Here is a 14697-nt window from a genome sequence, read left to right as displayed (position 1 = left end):
CGAGAGAGAGAGAGAGAGGCAGGCAGAGACACAGGCAGAGGGAGAAGCAGGCTCCATGCAGGGAGCCTGGCGTGAGACTCGATCCCAGGGCTCCAGGATCACGCCCTGGGCCGAAGGCAGCGCTAAACCGCTGAGCCACCAGAGCTTCCCTGTTATTACTTCTTTTGCCATAGTTTTGCTTCTACTTGAACTTTATATATACTCTTTTTGTCTCTTCTTTCACTCAGTATAAGGTGTTTGAGACTTATCTATGTTGTGCTTCATTCTTTTTATAACTGTATCATATTCCATTGTAGGAAACTACCACAGTTTATCCATTCTTCTCTTGGTATACATTTGAGTTGAGTTTGGGGCTGTTATGAATGAAGTTGTTGTTAGCATTCTTGTTCCTATCTTTTGGTGGACATATGTCCTCATTTCTCCTGGGTAACTACTTGGAAGTAGGATTGCTGTGCCATATGGATAAATATTTGTTTGATTTTATAAGAAACTGCCAATCTGGGCAGCCTGGGTGGCTCAGTGGTTTAGCGCCACCTTCGGCCCAGGGTGTGATCCTGGGGTCCCAGGATTGAGTCCTGCATCGGGATCCTTGCGTGGCGCCTGCTTCTCCCTCTGCCTGTGCCTGTGCCTCTGTGTGTGTGTGTGTGTCTCATGAATAAATAAATAAAATCTTTAAAAAAAAAGAAACTGCCAGTCTGTTTTTCAAATTATACCAATACACACTCCCCCCAACAATGCACTGCAGTTCTAGTTAGTCCATATCCTTACCAGTGCCTAATGTTTATAATCTTTAATTTTAACTATTCAAGTGGATATATAGTAATGACACATTATGTATGGTTTTGTATATGTTTAAATGCTTTTTATTTTAATGTTTATACCTTTTGAACCAATGATTCCACTTTGGGCACAGTGTCCTAGGAACATAATCTGAAATCTAGAAAAAAAAATATATGTAAATATATGTTCTTTACTGTATACCTTATAATAGCCAAATGTGAGAAATAACCTAGGGGTGCCTTGGTGGCTTAGTTGGTTGGGCATCTGCCTTCAGCTCAAGTCATGATCCCAGGGTCCTGGGATTGAGCCCCTGCTTATCAGGGAGTCTGCTTCTTCTCTCCCTCTGCCTCCCCCCTCCTCTTGTGCTCCTTCTCTCTTCCTCTCAAACGAATAAATAAAGGTTTTTTTCAAAAAAGAGAACCTAAGTATCAGGTATTAGGGAAGTAGTTACATAATCTATGATACATTTATACTTATAAAATATAGTCATTTAAAATTATAATAAAAGGCTATGAATTTATTTAATACCAACTATTTAAAATGTATTAAAATAGACCAGCAATATGTCAACAAAAAATTTACTTTAAAATACTGAAAGAAAGGGTACCTGAATGGCTCAGTTAGTTAAGTGTCTCACTCGATTTCAGTTCAGGTCATGATCTCAGGATCCTAAGATTGAGCTCTGTGTTGAGCTCTGCACTCAGTACAGTGTCTGCTTGAGGATTCTCTCCCTCTGCTGCTCACCCCACTCACATGCTTGCGTGTGCTCGCTCGCTCTCTCTCACACACACACACAAATAAATAAATCTTGTAAAAAGTTTTAGAAAATAAAATATATGAACTAAAATACTGGAAGAAAACAACCCAAAATATCTTTGGGTGTTGGTACTATGTAATTTTTCCCCACCCTTATCTGTTTTTTCTTTTTTTAAGATTTTTTTTATTCATGAGAGAGACAAAGAGAAAGCAGAGACATAGGCAGAGGGAGAAGCAGGCTCCATGCAGGGAGCCCAATGTGGGACTCGATCCCAGAACAGCGGGATCACGCTCTGAGCCAAAGGCAGATGCTCAACTGCTGAGCCACCCAAGTGTCCCTATTTTTTCTAATGGTCATATGACCATTTTTGAATAGCACAAAATGTACTTAAACTTTATTTACTTATTTATTTGTTTTTATTTTTTTAATTTATTTATTTTTAAACTTAATTTTTTTTAAGTTCTCCAGATTTTACATTCTATAGTGCTTTCTGCCTACCTAATCTTTTCTGCAATTTGAAAAATTGCTCTCTTGGGTTTCTTAAAATATTTTATTTCTGCTACTGTTTTGACTCTTCAATTATAAAATTGCATGAAAAAGACACTCTCATGTTGTTTCTTCTCTTGAACATCTGATGTTCCAATGTCCAGTCCAGGATAGAAGATAAAATAGAGCGATTCAAGAAAGCAGTTGAATATTATTCAGTCACAACCAAACTCTCTTCGCTGCCAGTGGGTCCCTCCTCCTTTCTAGGTAAGGCTTCCATCTGATGCAGAGCTGCTCTATCTAAAGGTGCAACTGAGTTCCTCATGGGAACTCCTGGGCCAGAGTGAAATGACTTGTTGTATTGCACTCTTGTAGAAGTCATTCCTGTTTGGTGGATACTCTCCTTTTGATTTCCATGTAATAAGAGTAGTGACATGAGACAGGGCACTGATTTCTCAATTTTGTATGTGGGATCCAATGCCATTTCCTTAGCTTGGGCTTCTTCTGGCACTAACCTCCATTATGGCCTGGTGTATGTAAAATAGCCCTGTCTTTGGGTTCCGGTCTGAGTTTGAATTCCACCTCTGCTGCTTAATAGCTGTGTGATCTTAACTAGTCACATTTGCATGTATGTTATGTGGTTCACAATCTTTTATAGGATTTTTAAGATAAAATAATTTTTGTAAGGTTCTTGGCATGGCACATAGCTACTATTCAATAAACTATAACATTTATTAATAATTTTTCTAGCAATGTGGGGTTAGCAGAACGTAATATGGTAGAACTATTAGGATTGACTAAAGTATAGTCCTTTCTCTTGGCTTCAGGTTTTCGGAATAATCGGCTTGGAAATCCTCCCCTTCCACGAAGTCAGATGGGCACTATCTCTACTGGAAAGCCAATGGTAATATCTTTCAGGAGTCCCAAGGCCATGTGTTAGCATTAGACTCAGGTTGCGTCCTGATTTTTATACTCTGAATTAAGGAGTTAAGGAAATTCAGTGTTATCAAGACTGTATATGCCTATGTCATGTTCTCAATTTGAGGCTGGCAGACTATGTAAAGAAAAGATCCAAATCAGTAACCACTAAAGCATTGTGAAGATAGATTAACTCATGTTGGAGAGTGGTTTTAGGAGACATGGATTGGTCCATTGCCCTGTCTCTGGAGGATTCTGTCCATATATAACTGTTAGAATAATTTTTTTATTATTCTCAGTAGGCTCTTTGTATCCCAACAGTCCCTGCTACTGGCATTATCCACTGTGTCACAACTTCTGAGGGAACCATTTTGGAGCTTGTTCAAATGTTAAATAGGTTTTCTGTCTGTTTTATCCTTCAGTTTTCTCACCATGTGCCCCAGAAAATGAAATATCCACCACCATTCCCAATGGGACCCAATTCCTCTCTTCTCTTCTCTTCCCATGCTTTGGGGGAATCCCGTGCTTTTTCTGAGGACCCCATGCTGCAGGACAGTCCCTTTGCCAATTGGGCTGTCTCTTATGACTCCTCTGCATCCCAGTTTCCCAATTACCTGACTTCCAAGGCCTCACCTCCTTTGGGACCAGACTCTTCTCACTCTTCTTCCTCTGATGGTGATGAACCAAATGGAGCCAGCTCTGAGTAAGTATCTGAATAGGCACTCAAGAGAACAGACTTTTAGAGCATCTGTATTTTTTTGCTAGTAACCTGGGTTGGGTGTGGGGAAGTGTATGTTCCTAGCTTTTCTCTGTGGTACTTTATTCTTAAGTAAAGTAGGAAAACTCTATGCTTGACTATTTCATACTCATATTGACTCTGTACAGGTGGTAATTTTCAGATACCCAGGCACCTAAAGTAAAAGTAAGCATAGCAGCTGGTTAGAAAAGCCCTGGGTATGGGTATGCTATATTTCATGCTATCATTTCTCAATTTTTGAGAGGGGTGGGTTCAATGTAAAAAAAAAAAAAGAAAAGAATTTATAGAGTTAAGTATTAGAACAGTTGAGTAGGCAGTTATATTGCTTAAGACAAGATTCTGAGGTTTAAAACAGTGGTATTTTGGAACACCTGGGTGGCTCAGCAGTTGAGTGTCTGTCTTTGGCTCAGGGCATAATCCTGGGGTCTAGGATCAAGTCCCATATCAGGCTCCCTGCAGGGAGCCTGCGTCTCCCTCTATGTATGTCTCTGCCTTTCTCTCTGGGTCTCTCGTAAATAAATAAATAAATAGATAGATAGATAGATAGATCTCTCATAAATAGATAGATAGATAGATAGATAGATAGATAGATAGATAAATAAATAAAATATTTAAAAAATAATAAAACCGTGGTATTTTATACTAGCTTATTTGTTCTTAGATTATTTCTCCAAGCAGATTCTTCTTGGGAAACAGTTACTTTGAGGTTTCAATTGTAAATAGTTTCTTAGAACATAAGCTGACTCTAGATATGGCCTCTTACAAGATTTAGAGGAAATGTATTAGGTCCAATACTAACTTAGTTATCTTGAAACTAAACCTTCCAGAAGGTTTGTAAGATTCCTTAGGATCAGAACAGACATCTTCTGTTGGAGTATCTTTATCAGCCTCCTTTATCTCTTCTACGTGGTCTCTTAAAATTTTTAGTCACATCACAGAAACACTTCAACAGCAGCCTGGATGGGAGGATCCAAATGGTGAGAGAGGGTCCTGGGTACAGCCCATCGATGCTGGAGTTTCAGATGCCAGCCTGGGTGATGGTGAGCCCCACATCCCATCCCTGCTGTCTATGTCTACAAGGAACCACATGGACATCACCATTCCGCCCTTACCTCCAGTAGCTCCCGAAGTCTTGCGGGTTGCTGAACACAGACACCGAAGGGGTCTTATGTACCCATATATATATCATGTCCTCACTAAGGTAAGAGAAAACATCAGCTCCCACCTCCCTGCTTTTAACATTGTACTTCACACTTCATAGAACCATAAGTTATTACAGAAAATTCTAATTGGTATCTGAAGGGAGATAAAAGGAGACCAAGTATTCGAGGGCCCCTCATTGTATTAAAGGCCTCAGCTGCAGTTACACAGCAGGAGATGGGACTTTATAATAAATGAGGCCCCAAGAAGAGAACTATAATAGTGAGATTTCAAAGAAGATAATGTACTATGTTGATAGACTCTGGTATAGGGCTGGATGCAATCTAAGAAGAGTTCTTATGCCCTTGTCCTTTACCTCTTCCTCTACTTCTCCAGAGCTGTTCCCTTCCTGCATTCTTACTATACACATCTATCCCCCAGCAAAATGTCTAAGATGGACTTTCTCCATTTAATCAGCTATTGTCAGTCATAGCAGAGACTCTAAAAATGGAACATAGCTTTTAAGCTGGCTACAGTCATCTGGGATTATTACAGCTTCTTTTTATTCTGCAACTGTTAAATACAAGCAGAAAATTTGATAGCTTGGCTACAGAGGCTATAGTTCATTACTGATTCTTCTCAGCTCAATTCCCTTTGAGGTAACTCATTTTGTTTTTTCTCCTGGACCATTTTCTTGTTAGGGTGAGATTAAGATCCCTGTATGTATTGAGGATGAGTGTAACATGGAACTTCCTCCAGCTGCTCTTCTGTTCCGGTCAGCACGTCAATATGTTTATGGGGTCCTTTTCAGTCTGGCAGAAACACAGCGGAAAATGGAACGCCTGGCCATACGGCGGCGGCTACCTGTGGAAGGTAAGTTTAGTTCTAGTTTTAATAGCTCTCTCAAACTTAGTGTGGAACAAATTGTGCAAGCACATCATACTTTGGCTGTAGAGCAGTCTTTGAGAAAATATATGATTCTCCAGAATACATAATGGCACGGGAAATGCATTAACTTAAGCCTCAGTTCTTTAATCATTAAGCATTCAGAGTAACTATTACTTATAAGAACCATGCTGGACTTTGGGAATGTAGAGGTATTTCTGACATAGTTTTTCCTTCTCAGTAAGGTTTTGTTTTGAATTTGATCCCATAGAGAGTTAGAGCCATTGAGATGTTTTAAGCTGCAGAGTGACTTGGTCAAATTAGTGTGTTCAAAAGAACCCTCTAGATTTCTGCTTCTGGGAAGATGGAATACATATACTTTTCCTTATTCCTCCTGCTAAATACAACTAAAAATCCAGGACATTATATATATAACAAGTATAAGACATTTTAGAAGGTGAAGAGAAGAAGGCAGACTGGCTAAGGACTTTGGGATCCAAGGAATTATGCAGTGGTGAGTTCCCTGGGTTTTCTTATTGCTGCATATATCCTAGACTAGGTGTGGGACAAGCTGGCAGCCCAGAAACACCCAACAGATACGGAACAGTAAGAGCCCCAAGAAATGCCTTCTCACTCTAGTCACAGGACCCCAAAGAAACAACCTAGCAACACAGAATATTTTTAGATAATAACCACCCTGTTCTAGTCAAAAACCACAGGAAAACTGTAGCCTACCCCCACTCCTATTAGCAAAGGCCAGATAAAGAACCTAGACTTCTACCCTTGCCAGACTATAACAAAGGAGAGAGAAGAGCTGAGTGGGGACCCAGGACTTTCACTCCCACTTGGCAGTGATGAGATAGCATCCCCCTTCACTCACTGGAGTAGTGTCAGAAACTACCTGCTAGAACATCAGATTAAAATAAGATCCAGGGTCTTTTAAACTAATATCCCAAATGTCCAGGTTTCAGTTGAAAATCCTTCGTCAGGGATCCCTGGGTGGCGCAGCGGTTTGGCGCCTGCCTTTGGCCCAGGGCGCGATCCTGGAGACCCGAGATCGAATCCCACGTCGGGCTCCCGGTGCATGGAGCCTGCTTCTCCCTCTGCCTGTGTCTCTGCCTCTCTCTCTCTCTCTCTGTGACTATCATAAATAAAAAAAAATTAAAAAAATAAAAATTTATAAAGAAAATCCTTCGTCATACCAAGAACCAGAAAGATTTCGAACTGAGATGTCAAACCAAGAAAAAAAGTCAATAGATGCCACCATTGAGATGACACAGATGTCTGAAGTACCTGACAGGGATTTCAAAACAGCCATCCTTTGTAAAGCAAAAATGCTTTGACAAACAATTCTGAACAAGCATGATACAAATTAACAATAGAAAGTCTTAGCAAAGAAATGGAAGATATAAATAAGAAATGGAAATTAAGATCTAAAAAATACAATGACAAAATACTCAATAGATGGGTTAAACAGCAAATTGGAGACAACAGAAGAAATAATCAGTGAATTTGGAGACAGAACAATAGAAATTACCCAATCTGAATAACAGAAAATAGGCTGAAAAAATAAACAGGGACCAGTGAAGGTAGAACAAAAGATCTAATATTTGTGTCATCACAGTTCCAGAAGGACAGGAGAAAGAGCATGGACTGCAGAAGTATTCAAATACAAAATAGCTGGACTAATATCAAATTTTGGGAAAAAACAAGCCCACAGATTCAGGAAGCTAATTGAATTATAAACAGTATAAACCCAAAGAAATCCATGTGAAGACCTAACATGGTGAAACCTTTGAAAGCTAAAGGCAGAAAAATTATTGAAAGCAGCCAGAGAAAAACACTGCTTTACCTATAGTGGCAAAATAATATGGATGACAGCTGATCTCTCATCAGAAGCCAGAGTCCAGAAGGAAGTTGCACAGCATTTTCAAGGGCCAAAAGAAATGTCAAGTCAGAATTCTATATCAAACAAAAACATCCTCCAGGAATGAAGGAGAAATCAACCTATTCTCAGATAAAGGAAGACTAGGATAATTTTTCACAAGCAGAACTACAGTAAAAAGAAGGGCTAAAGGTATTTCTCTACACAAAAAGGAAATGATAAAAGGAGGAATCTTGGGAGGAGCTTGGAAAGATGGCAGAGTAGGAGGACCCTGAGCTCACCCCGTCCCATGTTTCCAAGTAGATATCATCCACATACAAGTCAATTAACTGGAGAGTGATCCGAAGGCTGGCAGAACTAACTCCACAAACAGTAGACAGATCTGTTCATATTTATTTCTGAGTATATTGGGAGATTTCTGAAATGAAGGTGCTGACAGGTGCCATTTTCCATCCCTACCTGCCAGTATAAACACAGAGACACCTGCTGGAGGTGGGGCTGAACAGATACTTGACACCTAACTCACCAACAGTGCTCCAGGCCCATGAGTTCTCCTGAGGACTTATCCACTCCAAGCCTGCTGGCCTTGGCCCTGGGCTCAGGGCAAATATTTTTAAAAGATTTAGAGCACAATAAAGAGGGTCAGAGGTAGAAAGAAAAAGAATCCCAAACAGACTCCACACTGAGCATGGAGCCTAAAGTGGGGCTTGATCCCGTCACCTGAGCTGAAACCAATAGTTGGGCGCTTAACCGGCTGCACCACCCAGGGACCCCGGGGCAAATTTTGTTAAAGCTAAGCAGGTGCCCCACCTAGCCACCAGGTGCAAAGCTACCACTGAGTACCATGCATGTCTGTCACACCATGCTTACCTGTGCACCCCTGGCCACCCTTGTGTGTTCTCAAAGCCACATGTCCCCCAACCACCAGCATGCACCACACTGAGCAGCAATACACTAGTCACCTTTTTACATGTACCCAGCTGAGCACCCATAGGTGCCATCTACCACTGTGCCTAGCTGTGTACCCCCAGCTGTTCTTGTATGCCTCACCACCCAGTGTGCAGCTTCCAGCCACTACAGCACTAAAGGGGATCTGGCATAGGACTGGTGGTCCAGTGCACATTTTGCTAATACAACTGCCTTGTTTGCATTACCTGGTAGGCATGCCCCACTCCCCTAGAGCTAGCCTCCCTGAGTCTCACTAACACTATGGAGAGCAAGCACAATCCACAATAGGCAGAGAGTCAGTGCCAATGACTACATGGAAAGGAAAAGGAACTCATCAGCAATAGCAGGACATAAGCAACATACATAGGATACTCTCCTGAAGTGCCAGGTTCTAGTGAACAGGGGACTAAAACTGCAGGGCACTCCAGGACCTCTTCTTTGTAAAATCACTACTTTCAAGAGCGGAAGATGCAGCTGACTTTCTTAACACAGACAAATTGACACAGAGAGGCAGATGAAATGAGAAAACAGAAATTTATCCCAAATGAAAGAAAGGATAAGGCCATAGCCAGAGATCTAGGTGAAACAGATAGAAGTAATGTGTTGGATAAAGACATTAAAGCAATGATCATAAGGATGCTCACTGGACTTGAGAAAAGAGTAGAAGGCATGAGTGAGACACTTAACACAGAGATTAGGAATAACATAGCAAAGATAAAGGGCACAATAAATGACATGAGAAATGCACTTGATGGAGTGAACAACAGGATGGTAGAAGCAGAGGAACATGTACGTGGAAACAAATGAAAAAGAACTAGTGACCTAGGAGACAGAGTAATGAAAAGTAATGCCGGTCACTCCTGAGTGGCTCAGTGGTTGAGCGTCTGCCTTTGGCTCAGATTGTGATCCCATATACTGGGTTGAGTCCCACATCAGGCTCCTCACAGGGAGCCTGTTCTCCCTCTGCCTATGTCTCTGCCTGTGTCCCTGTGTCTCTCGCGAATAAATAAATAAAATCTTTTTTTTTTTAGAAAGAGTAATCAAGCTGAATAAAGGAGAGAGAAAAGAATTATGCAAAAACAAGAATAGACTTAGGGAACTCATTGACTCCATTAAACATAATAACATATTACAAAAGTCGCAGAAGAAGAGAGAGAAAGGTGGTCAGAAAATCTATTTGAATAAATAACAGCTGAAAACTCCCCTACTCTGGGGAAGGAAACAGATACTCAGGTATAGAGGCACAGAGAAACCCCAACAGAATCAACAAAAACTGACCAACAGCAAGACATATCATAATTAAATTTATAAAATATAACGATAAAGAAAAAGTTCTAAAAGTGGCAAGATAAAACAAGTCATTTACTTACAAGGGAAAAGTTATAAGGCTAGCAGATTTTGCAACAGAAACTTTGCAAACCAGAAGGGGAGTGTGATGATATATTCAAAAAGCTAAATGGGAGAAATCAGCAGCCAAGAATATTCTATCCAGCAAGGCTATCATTCAGAATACAAGGAGACATAAAGAGTTCCCCAGACAAATTAAAACTAAAGGAGTTCATGACCACTAGACCAGCCCTATAAGAAATATTAAAAGGGACACTTTGAGTGGAAAGGAGAGACCAAAAGTGAAAGTTTAGAGGTAGGAAACACAGAAGCAGTAAAAACGAATATTTCTGTTAAAAAAATCCATCAACAAACTCGCAAAAAGGGATATACAATATAGTAACATATACTTAAAAGGTGGGGAAGAGTGGAGAAAACAATGCAAACATAAATGACCACCAACTTAATATAGACTGCTATATGCAGAAGAGGTTACATGCAAACCTAATGGTAACCATATATCAAAAACCACTAATAAATATACAAAAAAATAAAGAGAAAGAAATCCAAATATAGCACTAAAGAAAATCAGCAAAACACGAGAGAAAGACAGGAAAGGATCAGAGAAAATCTTCAGAAATACCCAGAAAACATGTAATAAAATGGCAATAAACGCATATCTATCCATAATTATTTTGAGTGTAAATAGAGTAAATGTTCCAATCAAAAGATATAAGGTGGCAGAATGGATTAAAAAAACCAAGACCCATCAGTATGCTACCTACAAGAGACACATTTTAGACCTCAAGGCACCTGCACATTTAAAGTGAGAGGATAGAGAAACATCTTTCATGCAAATGGATGTTAAAACAAAGCTGGAGTAGCAATACTTATATTGGGCCAAACAGACTTTAAAAGAAAGACTGTAACAAGGGACAAAGGAGAGTACTATATATAATAATATATAGTATTATATATAGGGGACAGTCCAACGAAAAGATAAAATGTGAATATTTAGGCACCCAACATAAAAGCATCTAAATACATAAAACAGTTAATAACAAAGATAAAGGAACTAATTGACAATAATACAATAATAGAAGTGGACTTTAACACCCCAAATATGTCAAGGGATAAATCTTCTAAACAGAACATCAACAAGGAAACAATGTCTTTGAATGATATACTGGAACAGATTAATTTAAAAGATGTATTCAGAACATTCCATCCTAAAAAAACATAATAAATACTCTTTTCAAATGCACAAGGAGCATTCTCCAGAATAGATCACATATCAGGCTACAATAGAAGTCTCAAAAAGTTCAAGAAGATAAAAATCATACCTTGAATATTTTCTGACCACAACACTATGAAACTAGAAGTCAACCATAAAAAAAAATCTGGAAAGAGCACAAATACATGGAGGTTAAATAACATGCTACTAAATAATGATTGGCTCAACCAGGAAATCAAAGAAGAAATAAAAATCTACATGGAAACAAATGAAAATGAAAACACAATGGTCCAAAACCTCTGGGATGCAGCAAAAGAGACAAGTTTATAGCAATATAGACAAGTTTATAACTCAAAAAATAAGAAAAATCTCAAATAAACAACCTAACCTCTTAACCTAAAGGAGCTAGAAAAAGAAGAAAAAAACAAAACCTAAAACTAGCAAAGAAATAATAAAGATCACAGCAGAAATAAATGATATACAAAGGGGAGGTGCGTGGGGGGATGGGGTAACTGGGTGACAGGCATTAAGGAGGGTACATGATGAGATGAGCACTGGGTGTTATACTATATGTTGGCAAATCAAATTTAAATAAAATATTTTTTAAAAGAAGGAAAAAAGAAATAAATGATATACAAAGTAAAAAACAATAGAACCAATCAATGAAACTAAGAGCTGGTTCCTTGCAAAAATCAATAAAATTGACAAACCTCTAGCCAGACTTTTCTTTTTTTTTTTTTAATTTTTATTTATTTATTTATGATAGTCACAGAGAGAGAGAGAGGCAGAGACACAGGCAGAGGGAGAAGCAGGCTCCATGCACCGGGAGCCCCATGCGGGATTCGATCCCGGGTGTCCAGGATCGCGCCCTGGGCCAAAGGCAGGCGCCAAACCGCTGCGCCACCCAGGGATCCCTAGCCAGACTTTTCAAGAAAAAAAGAATTAATACCTATTCTTCCCAAATTATTCCAAAAAAGAGAAAAGGAAAGAAAACTTCCAATTTCATTCTATGAGTTCAGCATTACCCTGGTACCAAAACCAGTTGAAGACACCACTAGAAAAGAGAACTACAGACCAATATTTCTCATGAATATAGATGCAAAAGTCCTCAAAAAAATACTAGCATACCAAGTCCAACAATATATTAAGAAAATCATTCACCATGATTTAAGTGGTATTTATTTCTTCGTTGCCAGTCTGGCTTAATATTCACAAATCAATCAATGTGATATATCACATCAGCAGGAGAAAGGACAAGAACCACATGATCATTTCAATAGATGCTGAAAAAGCATTTAACAAAGTACAACATCCATTTATGATAAAATCCCTCAACAAAATAGGTTTAGAGAAAACATACTTCAATATAATAAAGGCCGTCTATGAAAAACCACAGGTGTAACATCATCCGTAATGGGGATAAACTGAGTGCTTTTCCCCTAAGGTCAATAACAAGACAAGGATGTCCATCTCACCACTTTTATTTAACATAGTACTGGAAGTTCTATCCACAGCAATTAGACAACAAAAAGAAATAAAAGGAATCCAAATCAGTAAGGAAGAAGTAAAACTCTGTTTGCAAATGACATGATACAATATATAGGAAACACTAAAGACCACCCAAAAACTGCTAGAACTGATAAAGGAATTCAGTAAAGTCGCAGGGATCAAAATCAATATGAAATCTGTTGCATTTCTATACACCAGTAATGAAGAAAAGTTTTTAAATTTCATTTCCAATTGCACCCAAAGTAATGATACCTAGGAATAAAGTTAACCGAGGTGAAAGATCTTTGCTCTCAAAACTATAGAACACTGATGAAAGAAGTTAAAGATGTGATACAGAAATGGAAAGACATTCCATGCTCCTGGATTGAAAGAACAAATGTTGTTAAAATGTCTATACTACCTGAAGCAATCTACACATTTAATGCAATCTCTATCCAAATACTAACAGCATTTTTCACAGAGCTAGAACAAACAGTCCTAAAATTTGTATGGAACCACCAGAGAACCCAAATAGCCAAAACAGCCTTGAGAAAGAAAAAACTGGAGGCATCACAATTCGGGACTTCAAGTTATATTACAAAGCTGTAGTAAATCAATACAGTATGGTACTGGTACAAAAATAGATACATAGATCAATGGAACAGAATAGAAAATGAAGAAATAAACCCACAATTATGTGGTCAGTTAGTTTTTTACAGAGCAGGAAAGAATATCTAGTAGGAAAAAGTTTCTTTAATAAATGCTGCTGGCAAAACTGGACAGCAACATTCAAAAGAATTAAACTGGACCACTTGCTTACACGATATACAAAATAAATTCAAAATGGATTAAACACCTAAATGTGAGACCTGGAGTTAAAAATCTTAGAACACAAGAAATAACTTCTTTGACATTAGCTGTGCTAACATTTTTCTAGATAGATTTCCTGAGGCAAGGGAAACAAAAGCAAAAATAAACTGTTGGGACTATATCAACATAAAAGGCCTCTGCAACACCAAGGAAACAATAAAGAAAACTAAATGACAGCCTTCAGAATGGAAGAAGATATTTGCAAATGACATATCCACTAAAGGGCTAGTATCCAAAATATATAAAGAACTTATGAAACTCAAAACCCAAAAAACAAATAACCCAATTAAAAAATGAGCAGAAGACACGAACAGACATTTCTCCAAAGAAAACGTCCAGGAAGCCAATAGGTATATGAAAAGATGCTCAACATCTCATATCGTCAGGGAAATACATATCAAAACTACAATAAGATAACACCTCACACCTGTCAGAATGGCTAAAATAAAAAACACAAGAAACAACAGGTATTGGTGAGGACATAGAGAAAGGGGAACCCTCTTGCAATGTTGGTGGGAATGCAAATTGATGCAGTCACTGTGCAAAACAGTATGGAGGTTCCTCAAAAATTTAAGATTGGAACTACTTAATGATCCAGTAATTGCACTACTGAGTATCTACCCAAAGAATACTGAGACACTAATTCAAAGGGATACATGCACTCCTATGTTTATAGCAGTTTTATTAATAATAACCACAATATGGAAGCAGCCCAAGTGTCCATCAATTGATGTATAGATAAAGATGTGGTGTGTGTATGGAATACAATGGAATCTTGTATTGGAATATATTGTGGAATATTATTTTTTAATAATTAATATTAAAAAAAACCAAAATCTTGCCATTTGCAACAATATTGTGGAGCTGGAGGGTATAATGCTAAACAAAATTAAGTCAGAGAAAGAAAAATACCATATGATTTCACTCAAATGTGGAATTTAAGAAACAAACAAAGGAAAAAAAATGAGAGAGATTGCCAAAGCAAGAAACAGACTTTTAATCATAGGGAACAAACTCTATGGTTACAGAGGGAAGGGATTAGGGGGGTGGGGATGGAAATTAAGGCATACACTTGTCATGCTGAAGACAGGGTGATGTATGGAAGTGTTGAATCACTGTATTGCGCACTTGAAACTAATAACACCGTATTAACTAGAATTAAAGTAGAGACTAAAAAAAAAAGGAATCTTGCAACATCAGGAAGAAAGGAAAGACAATGGAAA

The 14697-nt window shown here is 38.5% G+C and overlaps 1 protein-coding gene across 3 annotated transcripts in view; it reads left to right on the top strand.

The window, feature by feature from the left end:
• The window catches only part of FAM120C (family with sequence similarity 120C), a 163543-nt gene that overhangs the window by 63215 nt on the left and 85631 nt on the right, over positions 1–14697 (top strand). For 2 of the 3 annotated variants that reach the window (XM_038587516.1, XM_038587518.1), the window contains exons 5-9: positions 2188–2290; positions 2851–2927; positions 3364–3644; positions 4626–4899; positions 5540–5711. In XM_038587516.1, coding sequence (XP_038443444.1) covers positions 2188–2290; positions 2851–2927; positions 3364–3644; positions 4626–4899; positions 5540–5711 — 907 coding nt within the window. The remainder of the gene's footprint in view (positions 1–2187; positions 2291–2850; positions 2928–3363; positions 3645–4625; positions 4900–5539; positions 5712–14697) is intronic. The other variant, XM_038587517.1, reaches the window with a different exon arrangement.

Source organism: Canis lupus, chromosome X (genome assembly GCF_011100685.1).
Source record: "Canis lupus familiaris isolate Mischka breed German Shepherd chromosome X, alternate assembly UU_Cfam_GSD_1.0, whole genome shotgun sequence".
NCBI lineage: Eukaryota > Metazoa > Chordata > Mammalia > Carnivora > Canidae > Canis > Canis lupus.
This window is presented reverse-complemented; position numbering and strand designations above follow the sequence as displayed.